Below are 19,362 nucleotides of genomic sequence, written 5' to 3' on the forward strand. Positions count from 1 at the left end.
ACTCCCATAGAAATGAGCATTTAAACCAGCTACAGCCCTGTTTGAGCTGCTTTAGTGTGAACTCTCTCTCTCTCTCTAATGCACTGCAGGATCATTTGAGTGGGGGGAGGGGCATGGCAAACACCTCTAAAATATTAATACCTATTTCGTTGTCGCTTTAAACTAAACCATTTCCAAGTATATGTGACAGGTTCAATCATAAAAATAGAACGCTACAGAAAAAAAAATAATAATTAAGAAACAATACACACTGAACTGTAATTTTGATTATCCTCCACATGCAAACAGCTGCAGATTCCTGCTGAAGTGAATCTACCTATAAAGGTGGAAGAACAGAACACAAACAACTTGGAGGGCAAAAAAAAAAAAAAAAGCAAAACCCTGTTAAAGAGTTCCTCTCTTTTAGGCTGTCCCACCAAAGGACAGCTGCAATGGAGAATCTAGTGACTGCATCATAAGGACCCGAGCTACGAAATTATTGCAGTGGACACAGCGCCATCTTCTGGCTAAACCCTATAATAGGACAGGACAACTTAAGAAATGCCATAGACAGTATCAGACCAAGGGTCTATCGAGCCCAGCAACAGTGACCAGTCCTGGTCATTTCTATCCAGCAGGATCCCAAAGATTAGAAACAGTGGGGCAGATTTTAAAAGATTTACGCGCGTAGGGGGGTTACGAGTGCCGGGTCTATTTTCAAAAGGCCCGGCGGCGCATAATTTCTACAACAAAGGTACAGGGGGGGTTTCTTTAGGGCTGTGGAGGGAACAGGGAAAGCCAGCTGGTCTCCCCGAGGGCTCGGCACGCGCAAGTTCCACTAGCGTGCACCCCCTTGCGCGCGCCGACCCCTGATTTTATATCGCGTGCGTAGGTTTAAAATCTGCCCCAATCCTTCTTACTCATAACCAGGCATAAGCAGTGGCTTACTCAAGTCTATATGACTAAGTAGATTTTTAGATATTTCCTAAGTTTGTTTTATTTCAAGCTAGGAAAACAGTATTAACATAGTGCTTGCATTTTCTGAGTGGTGTGCACAGTTTTGAGGGAATTTTCAGCAGGTTTGTCCTTTCTATTCCGAATAGAGAGAAAAATGTATCTTGCTTTATGTTGGAGAAGATCGCCTTGTCCATGCAGAGCATCATTGCGAATTCCCCAAGCATCACCCAGCTGGACTGCGGAGAAGTTTGTCCAAAGTATTCAACAGTCATGTGAGATTGAACTGAGAACTTATACTAATATTCTGGAGAAGGGAGCGACGCGTGAAGTGATCAGATTCATAGATGACACAAAATTATTCAAAGCTTTTAGATCAGGAGCCGATTGTGAGGAATTACAAGAAGACTTTATGACGGGGCCTGGGCATCTAAACGGCAGGTGAAATTTAATGTGGACAAGTGCAAAGTGATGCACATCAGGGAAGAGTAATACAAACTATAGGTGCATGAGGCTGGGTTCTGTATTAGCTGTCACCATCCAGGAAAAGGATCTTGGGATCCTTGTGCCTAATACTTTGAAATCTTCAGCTCAGTGCATGGCAGTGGTTAAAAAAAAACCCAAATAGAATGTTAGATATTAATCAGGAAAGTAAAATAAAATGAAGGCTTTCCTAATGCCTCTGTACTGATCCATGGTGTGATCACATCTTGAGTACTAGGTGCAATTCTGCTTGCCCTATTTAGAATAAATATAGTAGGACTAGAAAAGGTGCAGAGAAGGGTGAGCAAAATGATAAAGGGAATGGAACAGCTCTGCTATGAATAAAGGCTAAACAGGTTAGGGCTATAAAATCTTGAGTGGGGTGAAACAGGTAAATGGGGAACTGTTATTTACTCTTTCAAACAGTATTAGAACTAGGGGATACTCCATGAAGGCACATTTAAAACAAATCGGAGAAAGTATTTTTTTCGTTCAGTGCACAATTAAACTGTGGAATGTGTTGCAGGAGGATGCGGTAAAAGCAGTTAGTATAGCTGGGTTGAAAAATTGTGTAGACAACTTCCTGAAGGAAAAGTTCATAAACAATTATTACTTGCCTTCGCTACAAAATAAACAAACAATCTGTCTCAGTACTCCTGGATAAGTAGTTTTCTTCAGGATAATTAACTACAAGAAAACTTCTAGCTACCAGAAACTGCTTTTCTTTTGTTATCAGCAGCAAGCTGGGGGTTGCAATTAAAGTCTCCCCTCATGACTACATCCCTGTATCTCTCCCTCTCACTCTGTCTGACTCTGTCTCTCTTTAAAAAAAAACCCTGGTTTTCAAAGAGGCAGCAGTGATTGCTAATCAGCTTTTGATACCCTGCCTCTCACTGGTTCCAGACAGGTATGGCCCATCCAGGGTCTGATGCAAAACCCTACAACTGATTAGTTTAAAAATTAAAACTGTATCCCATAGGCTGACCAAGAAAAGTTAATTATAATACATTTTAATGTCCTCCCCTTTCCAGTTATGTCCACTTGTTGTCACTGTTGGCCAGTAGATGGCTTTACCAATAGGAATACCAATAAAGACTGTATTAGTTTTACCTCGTCTGGAATAATATACACTCAAAATACAAACCCAATTAAAACTTTTCAACTACTCAAACCACTTCTTTCACCATCGTCATTCTAGGCATCATCAAAAAGAGTCACACACTATATATACAGTGTTTCTGCCAGTTTTTAGAGTTTGGTCTGTTTCGTGGTAAATAAATACTTTTTTTTTTTACAAATAATATCTACTTTATAGGATTCATACAGTGTCCATCCCCTGAAGAAGAACTTTACATTTGAAACATAGATCTGTGCCGGGCATCACACAGGAATGGAAAGAGATGCCGAGTTCAAGTACGGTGAACTGAGATATAATGCCATCAGGTGCCCCCTGCTCCCTCTACTCCTTCAGAGAAAGAGCCCTTGTCATTAATGTAATGTACTCATAGCCTTCTCCTCTATTCCTTTAATTATACTCTGTTTTCTCTCCCATTTCTCTGCACCTCCTTATTTACCCCCATTTATACCCCTTTCCCCCTTCCTCTGTCCTTATACCCTACCTTTTTCCCTATAGTAACCCTTTTATTTTACCCCCTCAGCTATCCTTTAACCCTTACTTTCCCCTATAGCGACCCTGCTAGTCTATATATAGTTGCCTTTCTGAACTCATAATGTGTAATGTCATATATACTGTCTCCTGTATGTACTAGTTAAAGATAATGTATATTACTGTATATAATACTTTGTTATTATTGTATATAACAATATTATAATAATATTATATATATATATTATTGTATATAATACTTTTTGGAGTGTATAATTTATATAAGGTTATCCACAGTCCCTTACTGGGTGTATAATTTTGCAATGCTACTTATTATGTTCTTCTGTTGTTTTCCATCAGGTACTGTTCCTTTTCTCCTCTTCCTGTTTTTCCCTCTCTTCTCTCGCCCCGTCTCTCTTCCTATCTGCTCCCTCTCCCCCCACCCTGGTTTTTTGTAATTTCCTCCTTCAGGTATATTGTAAACCGGCATGATGTACCCACGAATGTCGATATATAAAAGCTAATAAATAAATAAATAAATAGGTAGATAAATAAGATTATCTGAAGAATTCACAGAAGATACATTGAATTTGGATTTAAAATGGAAGGATAAGTACTCTACCATATATTTTATTTTTAAAATTTTAAATTGCAAAAAAAGATTTTTCAAAAAAGAATATAGATTAAGAACAGCGAGTTTAAAATGTGGCTAAAGTCAACCAACGATGATATGAAAGGCAGAACTATATATAGTGTGTGTAAAACACTTTTTGATGACATCTAGTATGAAGGTCGTCAAAGAAGTTGTTTGAATTGTTGAAAAGTGTTTGATCGATTGGGTTTGGATTTTATTTACCAATGGGATCACATCTTTCAAAGATTACTGTTTGCCATCATAAACAAGTGTCCATAGCCCTTCTGTTATCTTTCAAAAGGACATCTGCCCACCCCCAGCTGTGCGCAGCTTCCTGGCTTCAGAAAGATAGCCAGGAGTTGTGCTACGTTTCCATTTGTTACTAAACTCTGTTCTCCTTTTGATCTGCTGTCTCACTGGCATTGTAATGTGCATTGATTGGCGCCCTTATCGTTAGGTTCTCTTATTATTACTTTTATAATGTATTTTATTTGATTGACTGCCATTCATTTCATACATCATCATAGCAGTTAACAATATCAATAAAAAAGAAATATATTACATAAAACAATAAGTAAATTCAGTAAATATAAAAAAGAAAAAAAATTTAAAATCAAACGATAAAATAATGTAGCACCCCCCCCCCCCACCACCCCTCACACTCAGCTAATGCAGATGAACTGCCACCAAGGGAGGGGGGGGTATCCTGCCAGGAAAGAGAGAGAGCCCCACCTGTAGCTGTGGGTAAGGGCAGACAGAGGGGGGGGTCACATAGAGCCAGGGGATACATTCTTTGCAGCAGGATTACCACAGACAATCACCACACCAAGTGACAGATTTATGGCTTTTTACTGATAATATGTATCTGAACTCTGGTATTTAAAAAAAAAAAGAAAAGGAGGTAACAGGGCAAATCCATTGCCTCAGGCAGAAGCAGAATGTAAATCAAATACATAAGTCAGCAGAAAGAAGCACCAGGAAGCAGGCAGTGAAGTAAGGCGCAGCTAGCATTGCAGGCAACGTTCTCACCAATAAGGTCATGCACACTCCCCCTTGGGTTTTGTTTCTCTTCTCAAGCAGAGTCCCTTTCAGCAGGGGGAAAAATAAATAACCGTCTTTAATTTATATTTTTCCTTGCAGCTCCCTGGTTAAGGGGATCTTGCCACTACCACCCCAGACTGTAGGAGGTGCTGTTAGCAGGCTGTAGCAGCAGCAGCAGCAGCAGCAGGGTCTGAATTATCTCCCAGGTAACCCCACCCCCAATATCTTAGGGCCTGATTTTAAAAGGCATTTATATGCTTAAAACTGGGTTTTACACATGTGTAAAGTGGGCTTTTGCTACAATATAGGCCATTGGACCGTCGGTAGGTTTTTGAAACTTGCTATGACAGTGTGTTACATTTACATGCCTAACTCCTTTGAAAATTCACCTGAAAACCACTTTTCTCACATCACACAGAGGGAAATCCTGGGCTTCAGCTCAAGAGTCCTGGGTTTGTTTGCAGACTGTGACACCAATGATCTCTGTCCCCAGCTTCCATGGGATTCTTTTGCACTCCCCTGCCCTGGTAGCAGCTGATTTCTACTAAAACTGTGCCTCTTCTCCAGTGCTGCGCAGCTCTGACAACTCCTCAGAAACACCCAAGCAGTTGGACACAAAATGTGCCTTTTTGTTTTGTTTGTTTCATTCCTGATAGGTGCAACCACTCTTTCCATGCCAGCCTGGTTGCTGTTCAGTTCCCATAGGCTCTCAAAGGTCATGTGGTCTCCCCACGCCGTAAGTTGCTTGGTTAACCATGTAGCTGCTGGTTCTGCAGAAGCATAAACTTCATGCAAAGGCAAGTAATTCCTGTGTCTAACATATACTCAGTTCCTTTGGCACCTCTTGCAGCAGGGAACAACAAGTGGGCTAAGAGGTATTAAAGTCCCTTTGGCAGGTCTTAGACATAATTTCAGTAGTTCAGTCTTAAACTCTTTACCAGTACAGGGTCCCAGCACAATATAAGCTCAGGAGGTTAGGGACCCCGATTATGGAACCCTGCCACAATAATTTTAAAAAGGCCACAAGATATTTTCTAACCTAAACTAAAATATCCTCATATACTCAAGAAAGCATCCGTGCTTTCAAAACCTTACGGAATTTCAGGTCATTTGTTTTTTTACGGATTGTCAGTGAGACATAATGGTTAAAGTACTAAAAACAATTTAAGCCGCAATGTACACTGCGCTCACAACTCTTAAAAAAAAATTATAGATTGCAATCTACTAGGGCAAGTTCCAATATGCTACTCCCCTGTTATGGAATACATTGCCCAGAGAGCTGTGTCTTATTCAAGGTGTTAAAAGATATTTTGAAAGCAGGTGCAGGCATTTTATTTTAACAATGTCTTTACTTTATGATGTTATTAATTGCTGTATAGGAACATTTAATGTATTTGATGTTATTGTGTCGTTTTTGTATTTATGTACTCTGCGTCGATCACAAGATGGAGATAGTGGATTATAAGAATAAATAAATAGATGAATAAATAAATAATGCGGGTGCAACATAGCTAAAAGCTGTGTGTCGGGCATGTTTATGCCTAATGTAGATTTACAAATTTCGGTTCCCCCATTTTCCTGTTGGATATGGGGGGGGGAGGGGAGTGGACATTTACTGTATTTGCACCATTACCGATAAGACTGGGCGGGGGACAGCTGAGAGAAGTGCTGCTGTCCCATAGCTATCCTGATTCTGAGTGTGCGGTGGTTCAGCCTAACACAGAGTGTCTGTTTCATCTCCTTCCAGGCCGTTTTTGCATTAGATGAACTTTACTCAGAGATCTTCATTTTCAGTTGTTTTTTTTTTTATTTTATTTTTCCCTACAATTGTTCAGTGTTCATTACAAGAAGAACAAACATGATATCTACCCGGGAAAACGGCAGGTCATTTTTTTTTCCCACTAATTTCTCCCATTTTTATTCTTGTAATAAACACTGAAAAAATTCCTGGACAAAATAAAATAAAAATTGAAAACGAAGGTCCCTAGCTCTGCTACAGTACGGGAGTTGTTGGTAGCCCTTTTCCCTCCGGTGTTTGCATGCTGGTTTCTGCACGTACCCGGCCACAGTTTTTGTGCCGTTTGCTGATGCAGGGAGGGACAGCATGATGCAGGTAGTTCAACATGAAAGAGAAAAAAAAAAAAGATTTCCCAGAACTAAATAAAATATTCCATTTGAAAACTATGTGGTGCCAATGTCATCTAGAATAGTTAAAAGGTTTTCGTAACAAACAGGAAAAAATAAAATAGACAAGGGTTATGGGCAAGCCTTACACAGCTGGCTAGAAAGAATTGTGATGGTAACTTTCAAAGCAGCACGCAGGTGCACGTGTGGGTGCGTTCGTCGATTCGCGCTGAGGGACACGGCTATTTTATAATCTACTCGCATAAATATGCGCATGTTATTAAATAACGACCGCGCACACGTATGCTTAAGTTTAAGTGGGCACGCGCCGCTTCTGCCACATAACTGGGGGCTTTTAAAAGGGATGTGCACCGATGCCATTGCCCGTTCACCCAGTTGAGGGATAGAACTTCCAAACCGGCCTAGTTTAAAAGCCTTCCTTCCCCCCTGTTAGACCCGACCTTTAAAACAACCGTTGATCTGCCTAGATTTTTTGGGTTTTATACCTTATGCGTCATCCATAGCAGAAGTAAACTTACGCGGCAGGGGACCCCATTGTGCGCGTGCGTGCGTAAATAATATTTACGCGCAAATTTTAGGCTAGCATCCTAGAACCCCCCATGCCCTGCCCAGAACGCACCCTCACCCTATCGCTTTTTCGGAAGTTCCGAGATGTGCGCGCAGCGGCATTTACGTGCATATCCAGCGTGCTGACTCATCGTCTGCGATGGGCTTTTAAAATTCACCTTTATGTGAGGAAATATTCCAGCCAAGGAAACCTGCCGCCAGCCTGATTTAATCTCATTTTATTTGAACGAGCGAGGAAATCCTTTCCACTTCAAACGACTTCCAAGAGTGCGCCCAGACTGCGCAATGGGAAACTTCAGATGTAAGCCCCAATTTCTGGAAACACGCAGCCCCTTTTTTTTTTTTTTGGTGTGATCAAAGATGGGCTTGGTGTCCTTCCAAACCTGGATTCCATATGTTATTTTTTTATATAATAAAAAAATGAATAGCTACAAGATATGCATTGCACTGCTTTTAAGAGAGGTTTCCAGCCTGCTGGAAGCAAGTTTGGTTATGTGTTTTGTATGCTTCTTTGTTTTTCTACAGTTCAAGTTTATGCGGCATGTCTTTGCTATTACGTCTCTCTTAATTATTCCCTCTGAATAAAGAATGTGCATAATCGTTTTAGGCACTCCGGCAACATCTTTACATTGTAATCTGCAGAAGGGACTATTGAAAGGTCAAATAAAAATAGTGTGCAAGTGAGGCATTTTCACATAACCACCTCAAAAGTCTTCCCCACAGATGTAAAGCGTGTGATGCTCTTAGGAGGTCAAAGTAACTTGTACTGTCAAGTGCATCACTAAAGGGAACATCTTAATATATTATGCTTGTATTCTCATTCTTTGTCACTAGAGGGCACTAAGCAACAAGGGCACAAATTCAGAACTGGGCCCCTGCTTTGCAATTTTAAATTGTATTTATACATAAAATATTACTCAGGATTTAATGTTTCCTAAATACAGAACAGGACTGCATCGGAATCTCCTCTGTAAAACTAGCGTGACATATTTAATTCCAAGGGCGACATTGCTTTCTGCAGGCCTGCTTACGTGACAAAGAGACGTCCAACAACAGCTCTAGTTTGCTTGAAGATTCCTCCCAGATATTTCTGCCAAGCCTGTAAATCCTTCCTTAGTTTTTTGCACGGAGGGTGCCTGTGTGAGTGTTGCCTTCTTGTAGCAAGAGAAGCAGAATGCACACGTGGGCCGGGAAAGCATTCACCACCGTGGGCACTTCATCTTCAACAGGGCTGGGCGAGTTCTGAAATGAGCTTTCTGCAGGGAAAGGACGTCGGCTTCCACCGACTTTCCAGTGCTGTGAACTTGCCCAAATTTGTACAGTCCAGTTCTAAAGTGATTCACTCCTCCGTAACCCCTGGAGTGATGCCCACGTTTTAGGAGCCATCAGCAGGCAGCCTTTTTCCTCACATTGTCCCTGCAGACTCTGAGTAATTTCAAAGTATTGCAGGTCATTTTTCTGGCTTGAAGTCTATGGTGATCTGTATAAAGTCAGCAGTGTAGGAAATCTGTTTTCTCTTCTACGGCACGGAACAAGCGTCCAGTTTGTTGCACTGGGGAAGGGGAGTGCATGTCCAGTAAACAAACCAGAGGAGCAGGACCGAATCAGCAGGCCCCCTGCTCTGCAGTCCTGTGCCTCAAATTCACACCAAACAATCAGGCCGATACAGTAAAAGTCGCGGGAGAGCAGGCAAGCGCCCGCTCTCCTGTGCGCGCGATTCAGTAAAAAAAATATTCAAATTAGGGCCCGCGGTAAAAAGAGGCGCTAGGGACACTAGCGCGTCCCTAGCGCCTCTTTTTTGACAAGAGCGGCGGCTTTCAGCGAGTTTGACAACCGATGCTCAATTTTGCCGGCGTCGGTTCTCAAACCCGCTGACAGCCACGGGCTCGGAAACAGGACGCCGGCAAAACTGAGCGTCCGGTTTTTAACCCGCGGGCTGATTTAAAAATTTTTTTTTTTTTTTTTAGTTATTTTTTACTTTTGGGACCTCCGACTTAATATCGCCATGATATTAAGTTGGTGCCGGCAGAAATTAGCGCCTACCTTTGGGTAGGCGCTAATTTCTGAAAGTAAAATGTGCGGCTTGGCTGCACATTTTACTTACTGAATCGCGCGGGAATACTTAATAGCTCCCGCAACATGCATTTGCATGTTGCGGGAGCTATTAGTTTCGGGGGAGGGGGGGGTTGGTCGTGCATTTTCGACGCGCTATTACCCCTTACTGTACTGTATCGGCCATAATGTGAGAAAGTATCAGGGTCTTCGCTGAGCCCTGAGCACAATAAAGAGGCAGCTCTGCAGCTTGCAAGCATCTCCTCCATAATTGTCTGAGTTCTCTGCTTCAGACTGGTGCCTTTCATCCAGAAATACTCTCGCTCCTTAGTTTGCTTACTCCCGGGAGGTCCTACCTCCCAAAGGATGTAGACAGAGCAGAGGCAGTCTAAAGACAGGCAACTAAAATGGGGCGAACTCTGCAACCAAAGCCCTCTGAGATGCGAATTAAGAACCGAATTAAGAACCTAAATATGTGCACAAGAAGCAAAGACTTTTTCATTGGAGAGGACATTCTAGAGCAAAAACGTCACGACCTGAGACTCCCAGAGGGAAGACTCAGGAATACCTGTAGAATATATTACCTCGCTGAACGGCTGGTGGATGCATGGAAGACGCCCCAATGGAGGATCTCTATATAAGAACATGTAAAGGGTACAACAGAGATCAGCTGGGGTCAGTGGCATAGGAAGTACATTGAGCAGATTTGATGGGCTTCGCGGTCCTTATCTATCATGAAAGGCTCTGCTACTTTGTTTCCTCGTGAATCCGGCTGTCCCCGTCTTCTGCAGGAACTCAGAATGAACGCACATTTCCTGTCTGCAGAGCTGCTCAGCGCCTGGAAGTAAGACAGAGATCTAGAACAGTTCCATTCCCCCCTGAAATAAAGAGCACCGGGTTAATGGTAACTCGCACACTCCTCGGTTATCCGGGGGGATAATTTCCAAGACGGCAAACAGTGAAAACACAGCTGAGGTTATGTAGAAACAAGTGAAACAAACGCTTCCTCCCATGCATGCACACGCTGGCCGTGTTTAGGAAACAGTTTCCCACGCGTTGCCCCAGTCACAGCTCTGAAAGCCCGCATTATTGTGCAGAGATGTAGAGAAAACCAATCTGTCTCAAGTGATCTCGTCTGCATCTCACACAAGCCTGGCCCTGGCTGGAAGGGGCTGTGGGCAGTCTGGGCCTCTTCGATCATGTCTGCTCGCTCATTTCATGGGTGAAAAAAAAATCTTTATATATTGCCCCCTTGCCTTCCATTACTTGAAAGCAGTCCTCGCAGGCACTGACCACATTGGACAGAATCCTCCCGCGGTTTTTAGAACATAAGCTCACCCAGAGGCCCTGCATCCCACTGCGGTGTCACTGGTCCTGGGCAGGGCCAGGCGAAAGCGTCTCACGGGCTCTCTGCTGTGACGTGACGTGCGTTTCTCCTCCGGGAATGAGAAGCTCTTCCTCCTTTCCTTGCCGTGCGCCCTGTTTCTGCCGCAGAACCTGTCGTCGTGCCAGTGACACCGTCCCCGCTCTGTTGCGTTTCCCTTGATTACGCAAGCGATGGTTAAGAAGAGTTTGCGGAGATGGCGCGCGCTATTTATTTATTTAATTTATTAGGTTTCTATGCAGGTTCTTCCAGGTGCCTTATCTGACTTCCAGAAGGACGGGCACGAGTGATGGCAGCGACACGATATCGGGCATGATAGTCTGTAAGAAACGACGTCTTTAACCAATGCAGCAGCAGGTTGTGGTGTCCTATTTACAGCAAAAACAAGCACCGAGACCCTACCACCGCATATCCTTGCAATGACTTACTGTTTTAAGGATCCCCACTATCCTGAACACCCAGTTACCCAGGGAAATTGGCCCATCTCAAAATCATCTTCCTCAGAGCAGCTAAAGAGTACACGGAGTGTGCAGAATGCATTCCTTTGAGCGTTTTTAGCTCGGAGGAGGGGAGGAAAACTGCGCGCACTTGGCATTTTCAAAAGTATGCATGCTAAACTCCCCTCCCCGCACGCACACGCATTCCCGTGCACACCCATGCATGCATTTATACTCACAAACGCATGCATACAGACACACAGACATGCACACCTCCGCTGCTCACACATGCAGCAGATGCAAAGTCCGCAAGCACATTTAATATTCAGACTTGACATCAGCTCCTTTCACATACAAACTACCCACTTAGGGGGTCATTTTCAAAAGGAGTTGCGTACGTAAATGTAACTACTATCGTAGTAATTTTCAAAAGCCATTTACTGAGTAAAGTGCACTTATGCGAGTAAATCCTATGGACGATTCAATGGCAGATATTGTAGCAATTTTCAAAAGCCCACTTACTTGAGCAAAGTGCATATACTTGAGTAAAACTCAATTTTTTAAAATCAGGCCCAATGGTTGCCTTTGAAAATTAGTGAGGATGGTGCGCCGGGTACGAGCCATGTACTTTGCAAGAAAACAGTCTATTCATGTAATCATTGTATGTGCAAATTGTTTTACCAATAAAGTTTTCTGAATCTGAAGAAAGAACCATCACAGAGTAAACCCACAATGCTGTAAAAAAAAAACCCAAAAAACACCACCACGAGAGCAATCATCAGCACAGCCTCAAAAACATCTGGTCACCTGTCACAAAAAATGTTATTTTATTTCCCAAAACCCTGCTGATGCAAAAGAAAGGCTTGATCCTCGTCCTAAGAGAGCTTTGATTTTTTTTTCTGCAAGGGAAAGAAGAAAAGAATGAGAAAAGTTAAACTCCAACAGCCTGATGGTACTTAATTTTTAACTCTAGAAGTATGCAGGAGGGAGCCTGAAGGACGCGCAGTGGTCATGTTGGCTCTTATGTGGAGAGGTTTCTGTGTTTCTATACAACAGGTGATTACATGAGCTGTTGTTTATATGTCATCAGACATCAAACCCTCTTTTTCATAGCTAAAGCAAAACTCTTAATCGTTAAAATGCCGCAGACTTGCCAGGGAGAATAAACAGGAGCTATCCGCCACGGAACTGCCGTGATTGTGCAGAATATAAATATTTTAAATAAATCTGCAAAGCTTACTCTCCGTTCGCGGGGACCTGTCTGATCGGTGCCGGTCATTGTGTAGCTGGAATATGAAAATTTGGTTTTCATTTAGACCTGGTCAGAGGTCATGTCCTTTCATCTCCTGGTGAGTGATAAATAGGAAAGGAACTCAAAAACCAACCAAGTGTCCTGGAGCTTCCCGGGGCTGTCTGCTCCCCATCCTGCCTCTCACAGTACATTCCTGGACGCCAAATTCAGATGGGTGGGAGGGGGTTTGGGCAGCAAGGTCTGAGGGTGACAGGAAAGAGAGCCTGGGCCATAAGGATGAAGAGAGAGAGGGTCCCGCGCCATAGACACAGGCGCAGGTGGCGGCAGTGAGAGTGCCGTGAGAGTGCCGTGAGAGTGCTTGAGCATCCCCAATACTGAGCAAACTCCTTCACAGTATCCAGGGAGGGGGTAATCTGCATGGAGTTTGGCAACCCCAATTGTTTTTAAAAAAAAAGTTGGCTCCTATGTGACCCATGGAATTAGAGACAGGGAGAGAAAGCAGAGTCCACGGGGACAATAGGGATGTGCTGTCATTTAAAAATAACACGGTAATAACAATGACTCTTGTTATTTCATTTTGTGTAGTTTCCTAAAGGAAACAATACAAAGAATAGCAGCATTTCATTTTGCTAGGTTCGCTTGGTTCAACTCACCCTAAAATGCTTTCCGTGCATTCTAAAACTATTTAGCAAAAGCTTAAAGCATTGAATGCACTCTAAAGAAGGGAAACAAAATGGGGAAAAAAAAAAAGAAAGGCAGATGAACTGAAAACCAAAAGTGTATTCCATGCACTCCCCGAGTGGACAGGGGGAGAGTGCACCAGGGCTTTTGGAAAATGTTTGCTTTTTTTTTTTGTGGATGATACCAGAATCTGCAGCAGGATGAATGCCCTGGAAGGTGTGGAAAACGTGAGCTCAAGGAATGGTCTAGATTTAATGCTAAAATATGCAGCGTCACGCATTAGGGTTGAAAAGAAAACAAGGGAGCAGTACAAAATAAGAGCTGAAGGGCAAGGGAAGTGCAGGGGAAAAATATTCGTATTTGTTTTCGGGAGGGGTTTTTTTTCCCCATTAATTTCGGTTCGTGGATTCACAAATCAAACAATAAAAAAAAACAAAACCCTGAAAAACGGCCAAGAAACAAAAACGGAGGCTCCCGCAAGGATCCCCCCAGCCCCCGCAAGGATCCCCCCAGCCCCCACTTACCTGGTTCAGAGAAGATCCATCGGCGAGGCCTAGGCCCAGACTGAAGCCTTCGCCTTGCTTAGGCTGAAGTCACGATGACCTATTGTGCCCTCAGCCTGTGCAAGGCTGACACTTCAGCTGAACCCAGGCCCGATGCTGGAGCCTGGCCGGAGTCTGGACCCAGGCCCGATGCCACGACCCAGCCCAGAGGCCAGGGTCTTGGCCCAAACCCAGGCCTGACGCTACAACCCAGCCCAGAGGCCAGGTCCCAATGCTAAGGCCTTGGCCTGGAGCTAGGCCGACACTGGGGCCTGGTCTGGAGGCTGGGTCCCGATGCTTGGGCCTCGGATCAGGCCCAGGCCTGGAGTCCAGGCCTCGCGCTGCTCCCCCATCATCCTCCTCTTTCTTCTGACGCCGCTCGCTGGGATTGCCCTGGAGTTAATTAACTCTGGCGCGTTCACCCCACTGGACGGCGCCATTTTGATGTACAGCAATGCCCGTACATCATAATGGCGTCATGCAGTGGGGTGAATGCGCCAGAGTTAATTAACTCCAGGGCAATCCCAGCGAGCGGCGTCAGAAGAAAGAGGAGGATGATGGGGGAGCAGCGCGAGGCCTGGGCTTCACCCGAGGTAAAGGCCCAGGCATCGTGACCAGGCATCCAGGTCAGGCCCTGGCATTGGGACCAGGCCTCCAGGCTGGGTTGCGATATCAGCCCTGGGTCTGGGCTGAGGGCCTGACGCCAGGACCTGGCCTTCGGGTCAGATCATGGCATCGGGACTGGGCCTGGGCTGGGCCCAGCCTTCCCATTAGATTAACCCCCGACAGATCAGGTAAAGCGACCTCGGTGTCGCACGTGGGCCTAGGTCATGGCCCCTTCTTTGGGCCTCAGCCTATGCCCTGGGAGAGCCCCTGGCTTTGGTCCTAGGCCTAGCCAAAGTGCCGGTATCTCGCTGGGCTGTAGGCAGCGGCCTCTACTTTAGGCCTCAGCCTACGCTTTAGGCGAGGCCCCAGCTTCAGGCCTAGACTTAGGCCCGATGCATTAATTTCAAACAAATGCAACAAATTAGGTTCGTTTCATTCAGGGGGCCCCCCCCGATTCATTTCAGAACCCTCTGAATGAAATAAATTACCCTTATTCATCCCATTTTTTAAATTTGTTTGAAACGAATACATATCCCTCTGAAGGGCTTCTGGGCAAAAAAACAGGAGCAGGATGTGGGGGTGATCATATCTGAGTATCTCACGGGGGCCATTATTCAGCCACTGAGTGGCTCGGCTAGTTAGCCAGATAAACCTATCCACACCGCTGAATAAGGCTCACTTTAGGACAGGACAGGTCAGCAGCACGAGCAGAGTTAGCCGCATAAGTTAAGAAGCCAACTTCGAATTTTCAATTATGCAGCTAACTCCACTGCTCCTGGAAACTCATCCTGCCTGCCCCAATAAAACTGACCTTGTATTAGAATTTATTATATAATTTAAAATTTGTATTTACAATCAAATGTTTTAATTATATAGACCAGCGACTGTATAAATTATGAATTTTATCTGCAGGATTCCTTGCATACTTTTTGTTTCAGGTCTTCTCTTACAAGTAAGTAGTTGGACATACATTTTATTGAATTGATTAATATGTAAAGATTTCATGGTGTGTATACACACACACACACACACACATCTATCTCTCTATCTAGTCAGATAATATGGATATTGTAGACTTTTGCTTGTTTTTCAAGTGTGTTCCAATTACATCTTCATGCATAAAGCATGCTGAGTGACTCTGCTGCTCCATGCCCCCCTCTTCCTCTTCCTCCACCACGGGCTTCCTGTTACCATGGAAAGCTGTGCGAGGGACAGAGCACCCCAGGGGCACTCAGCGCACCAGGGCTTCTGAAGGCCCCGCGCTGATTTCTACTGCATCTTCCGGCACCTGGAGGGAAGCGGTGCCGCAACTTGTAAGTGAGGAGGGAGGGAGAGGGATTTGAGATGGGAGGATCATCCTCAATTCTCTCCCCCCCCCTCCCCCCGACCTTAGGGAAGATAGAGAGGATAACTCCCCTTCTCCCATTGACTATGGGCACCTTCCCTTTAATCTGGCCCTGAGGGTGGGGAATGATCAGCAGAAAAAGGGAGGTGTTACAGCCCCTGTATCGGTCCCTGGTGCGACCTCACTAGGAATATTCTGTGGAGACCGCACCTTCAAAAGGATATAAACAGGACGGAGTCGGCCCAGAGGGCGGCTACTAAAGTGGTCGGTGGTCTTCATTCTAAAGCTTATGGGGATAGACTTAAAGATCTAAACATGTATATCCTAGAAGATAGGGGAGATATGATAGACAGATAGATAGGGGAGATAAGGGAAATATGATAGAAACATTAAAATATCTCAAAGGTTTCCATGCACAGGAGGTGAGCTTCTTTCAACAGAAAGGAGGCGAGTGAAAAGGAGTAGATTCGGAAGTAGATTTCTTTACAGAGCGGGTGGTGGTTGTGTGGAAGTGATGGACAGAAGGACAGTATCTGAATTCAAGAATGCATGGGATAAACAGGAGAGGATCTCTGTAAAGCTGAATTAGTTGATCTGGATGGGCAGACCAGATAGCTACTTGGACTCTTTCTGCTGTCGCATTTCTCTGGTGCCTTTCTTCAGTGCGGCCAGCGCCATTATGTTGTGTCTCTGCTGATAAATTCTGAAGATTCCCCCCAAAAATGGGACTCCCTGCCATTGATCTCTGTTTTGCAGTGGGAGAGGAAGGAGGGAACTCCTTGCCCTGTCTTGCTGTAACCTTAAATCCGGCCCTGCCTGCACGCACAAGGTTGCGCAATACTTTTTACCTTTGCACAAAACCTCTTGCAGCATTCGGGAGTAAAATCTGCAAACACAAAAAAAAACCTGTGCGCACATCTGCAGGTAAAACCTGTGCACTCTACCTCATCCTGTCCAAGTTCAGACATCACTGAAAACCCCAGGGATGTGCTGGGGGGGACGGGGGGGGGGGGGGCACCACTTTCTCCCCCTCCTGGCGCTTCTCGGCTTCCGCTGCAGTTGGTTCATCTTGGTCATTCGCTCACAGATTAGAATAAACTGAGCAGAGAACAGATAAGAAACCAACTACACAGAAACCCCCCCCCCCCCCCACCGAGAAGCACCCCCCCCCCCCCAACAAGGATTGCTGGCAGGCGTGCAATCACCTCTGGGAGTGGGAACATTTTCATCGCCGCCTCAGATCCTGACTCCTAAGTAACAAATGAGAGACCATCAGCAGGACAGCCGCTGTGTTTCCTGGACAAATATATATATTAAGATGAAGATCTGAGAAATTACATACATTTATCTGGCTTTAGATTTCAGACAATGAATACTCTTACGAGATGTACAAAATCGGGGTTTTGTCAGCATTGCCAGAAAAGCTCAGCGGGGGCCTCTCGGCTAAGGATTTTTATTGCTGGTGCAAAAGGAACACCGGGTTCTAGTGCTAAGGCACGTCCCAGGCGTTTTCCTGGTCTTTCTTTCCCATTTGCATGAAAAACGTCAGTCTCTCTCTCTCTCTCTCTCCGCCCTGCGGGGCTTTGAGCGCTGTAGGCCTACTGCTCCAAGTCTGATTCATCGGCTAAGAGAAACTGTTCCGGCTCCTCTTTTAGCCCGTAGTAAAAATCGTCCTCTTCCTCCTCCGCCTTGTCAGTGCCCTCAGGTCGTAATAAGCCGGGGACGGGAGTCGGAAAAAAACCTCCCTGTGCGGTGGGGACGGCGGCAGCAGGCGGGCGAGTTTGGGCGGGAAAGCCCGCTTCTCCCTTGCTCGACCACAGCCCCTCATAGGGCTGGGCATCGATCAGGGCAATATCGTCATAGCAAGGGGGTCCGCCGGCCAGCCTCGGAGCCCCGGCTGTCTCCGGCCGTCTGCCGGCGGCCGGAGAGGGGCTACCTGCGACGGACTGGGCTTCCTCGGAGGCTGAGGTGTCCGTGTCCTCCGGAAGGGAAGCTAGAGGCGCTCCTGCAGCTCTCTCTGGGCGGCTGTAAAAGCAAAGACACGTGCACGCTCATTTAGCAGAAATGCAATGATGCACTTCCCCTCCCCCCCCCCCTCCCCCAATGTCGAATCTCCGGGCTAAGGTTTGCGGCAGGTGAGGATGGCGCGCGCGCGCGGTGTCTGGCCCTGGGCGGGATACTGGGGCTCACCCTCCTGTGTCCTTTTAATCTGCACGATGCAGGCTTCCTGCAACACGGTAGGAAAAGAATTCGTAGTGGGAGAGCTGAGCTTCGGGATGTTGCTTGGGGGTTTGTTAACTTTTGTGTATTCGTTTTATGTGTTTATTTGATTAACTTTTGTGTATTCGTTTTATGTATTTATTTGATTAACTTTTGTGTATTCGTTTTATGTGTTTATTTGATTAACTTTTGTGTATTCGTTTTATGTATTTATTTGATTAACTTTTGTGTATTCGTTTTATGTGTTTATTTGATTAACTTTTGTGTATTCGTTTTATGGATTTATTCATTGCCGTGAACTTCTGTTTGAAATATTGTCAGTGCTGTTTCTCCTGTAGCCCTCTGGGAAAAGGGGCAGTACATAACGTTTGAAAAGTAAATCTATAGATAATGGAGGAAGGGAAGGCCAGAGAGAGGGCGAGTAAAATAACTGATCTGCCCTTGCTTCCCAGGAGGGTTTTAACTGGGTCCTCTCCTCAAACCTTTCTTGCTGCCTGCTGTAGCATAATGAATCCAAAGCTGAAGGTTTTCAACTACATCTTTGCTGCCTCCATGAAGCCCCCACTCGTTTTCAGAGTTACCACTTGTACACTCTTTCCTCCCTTCCAGGAGGACTGGAAGACGGTTCTCATCGAAGGCCAGCGCTGCTCATGTTACTGGACAACTCAGGAGACCCGGGATTTAAAATGGCCGCCTTTCTAGCCCTCGTGTCCTATACGGGTTCCCAACTTTCCCGTCATGTTTCGCTTGAAGGAAAAGCTTTTCACTGGGAAGGCCTAGGTCAGAAGGTTCTGATTATCAGATTCTGGTCCTTCTACCATGAATGAATCTAGAGCAAAAAGATTATTCTTCTAGGTATCTTTCTGTCCAGCCCCAGTCTGCTTAGGCCATAGGGCGGTGATGGCGAACTCCCGCCCTCGAGTGCCACAAGCAGGCCTGGTTTGCAGGATATCCACAATGAATATGCATGAGATAGATTTGCAGACAATGGAGGCAATGCATGCAAATCTTTCTCATGCATATTCATTGTAGGTATTCGGAAAACCTGGCCTGTTTGTGGCACTCGAGGACTGGAGTTCACCAGCACTGCCATAGGGTATCTGGTGCCAGGGCATGTTCTTTATGGCAGTGAGTCTCTGTATGGCTGTAGAAGTAGTTCAGTGGTCCATACAGATAGATATAGATATACTACAATAGACTCCACCCGCTCTCTCTCTCTCTCTCTCTGAATTGTCAAATCCACTCTCTACTACCACGGTGTACTTCCAAGCTCAGCTCGCACTCTCTACTCTCATACATTTCAAGTATGCACATCCTTCACTGCATGGTATTTCCCCATCCTTGGACAGGCTTTTAATACTAATAGTATAATAATGTACCATATTTTACATGTATGTCCATTGTCATTAAATCAATTTGTTGCTTGATGTGGCA

General features: G+C 45.1%; 2 protein-coding genes across 3 annotated transcripts in view; both read right to left on the bottom strand.

The window, feature by feature from the left end:
• Positions 1-6,119, bottom strand: part of PCSK9 (proprotein convertase subtilisin/kexin type 9) — a 46,737-nt gene extending 40,618 nt beyond the window's left edge. Inside the window, exon 1 of the mRNA XM_029618344.1 lies at positions 5,087-6,119. The gene's annotated coding sequence lies outside the window, so the exon portion shown is untranslated. The remainder of the gene's footprint in view (positions 1-5,086) is intronic.
• Positions 6,120-17,000: 10,881 nt separating this feature from the next.
• The window catches only part of BSND (barttin CLCNK type accessory beta subunit), a 30,355-nt gene continuing 27,993 nt past the window's right edge, over positions 17,001-19,362 (bottom strand). For both annotated transcript variants that reach the window (XM_029618047.1, XM_029618046.1), the window contains exon 4: positions 17,001-17,733. In XM_029618047.1, coding sequence (XP_029473907.1) covers positions 17,307-17,733 — 427 coding nt within the window. In that variant the 3' untranslated portion in view covers positions 17,001-17,306. The remainder of the gene's footprint in view (positions 17,734-19,362) is intronic.

This window comes from Rhinatrema bivittatum, chromosome 10 (genome assembly GCF_901001135.1).
Source record: "Rhinatrema bivittatum chromosome 10, aRhiBiv1.1, whole genome shotgun sequence".
In the NCBI taxonomy this organism is placed as follows: Eukaryota; Metazoa; Chordata; class Amphibia; order Gymnophiona; family Rhinatrematidae; genus Rhinatrema; species Rhinatrema bivittatum.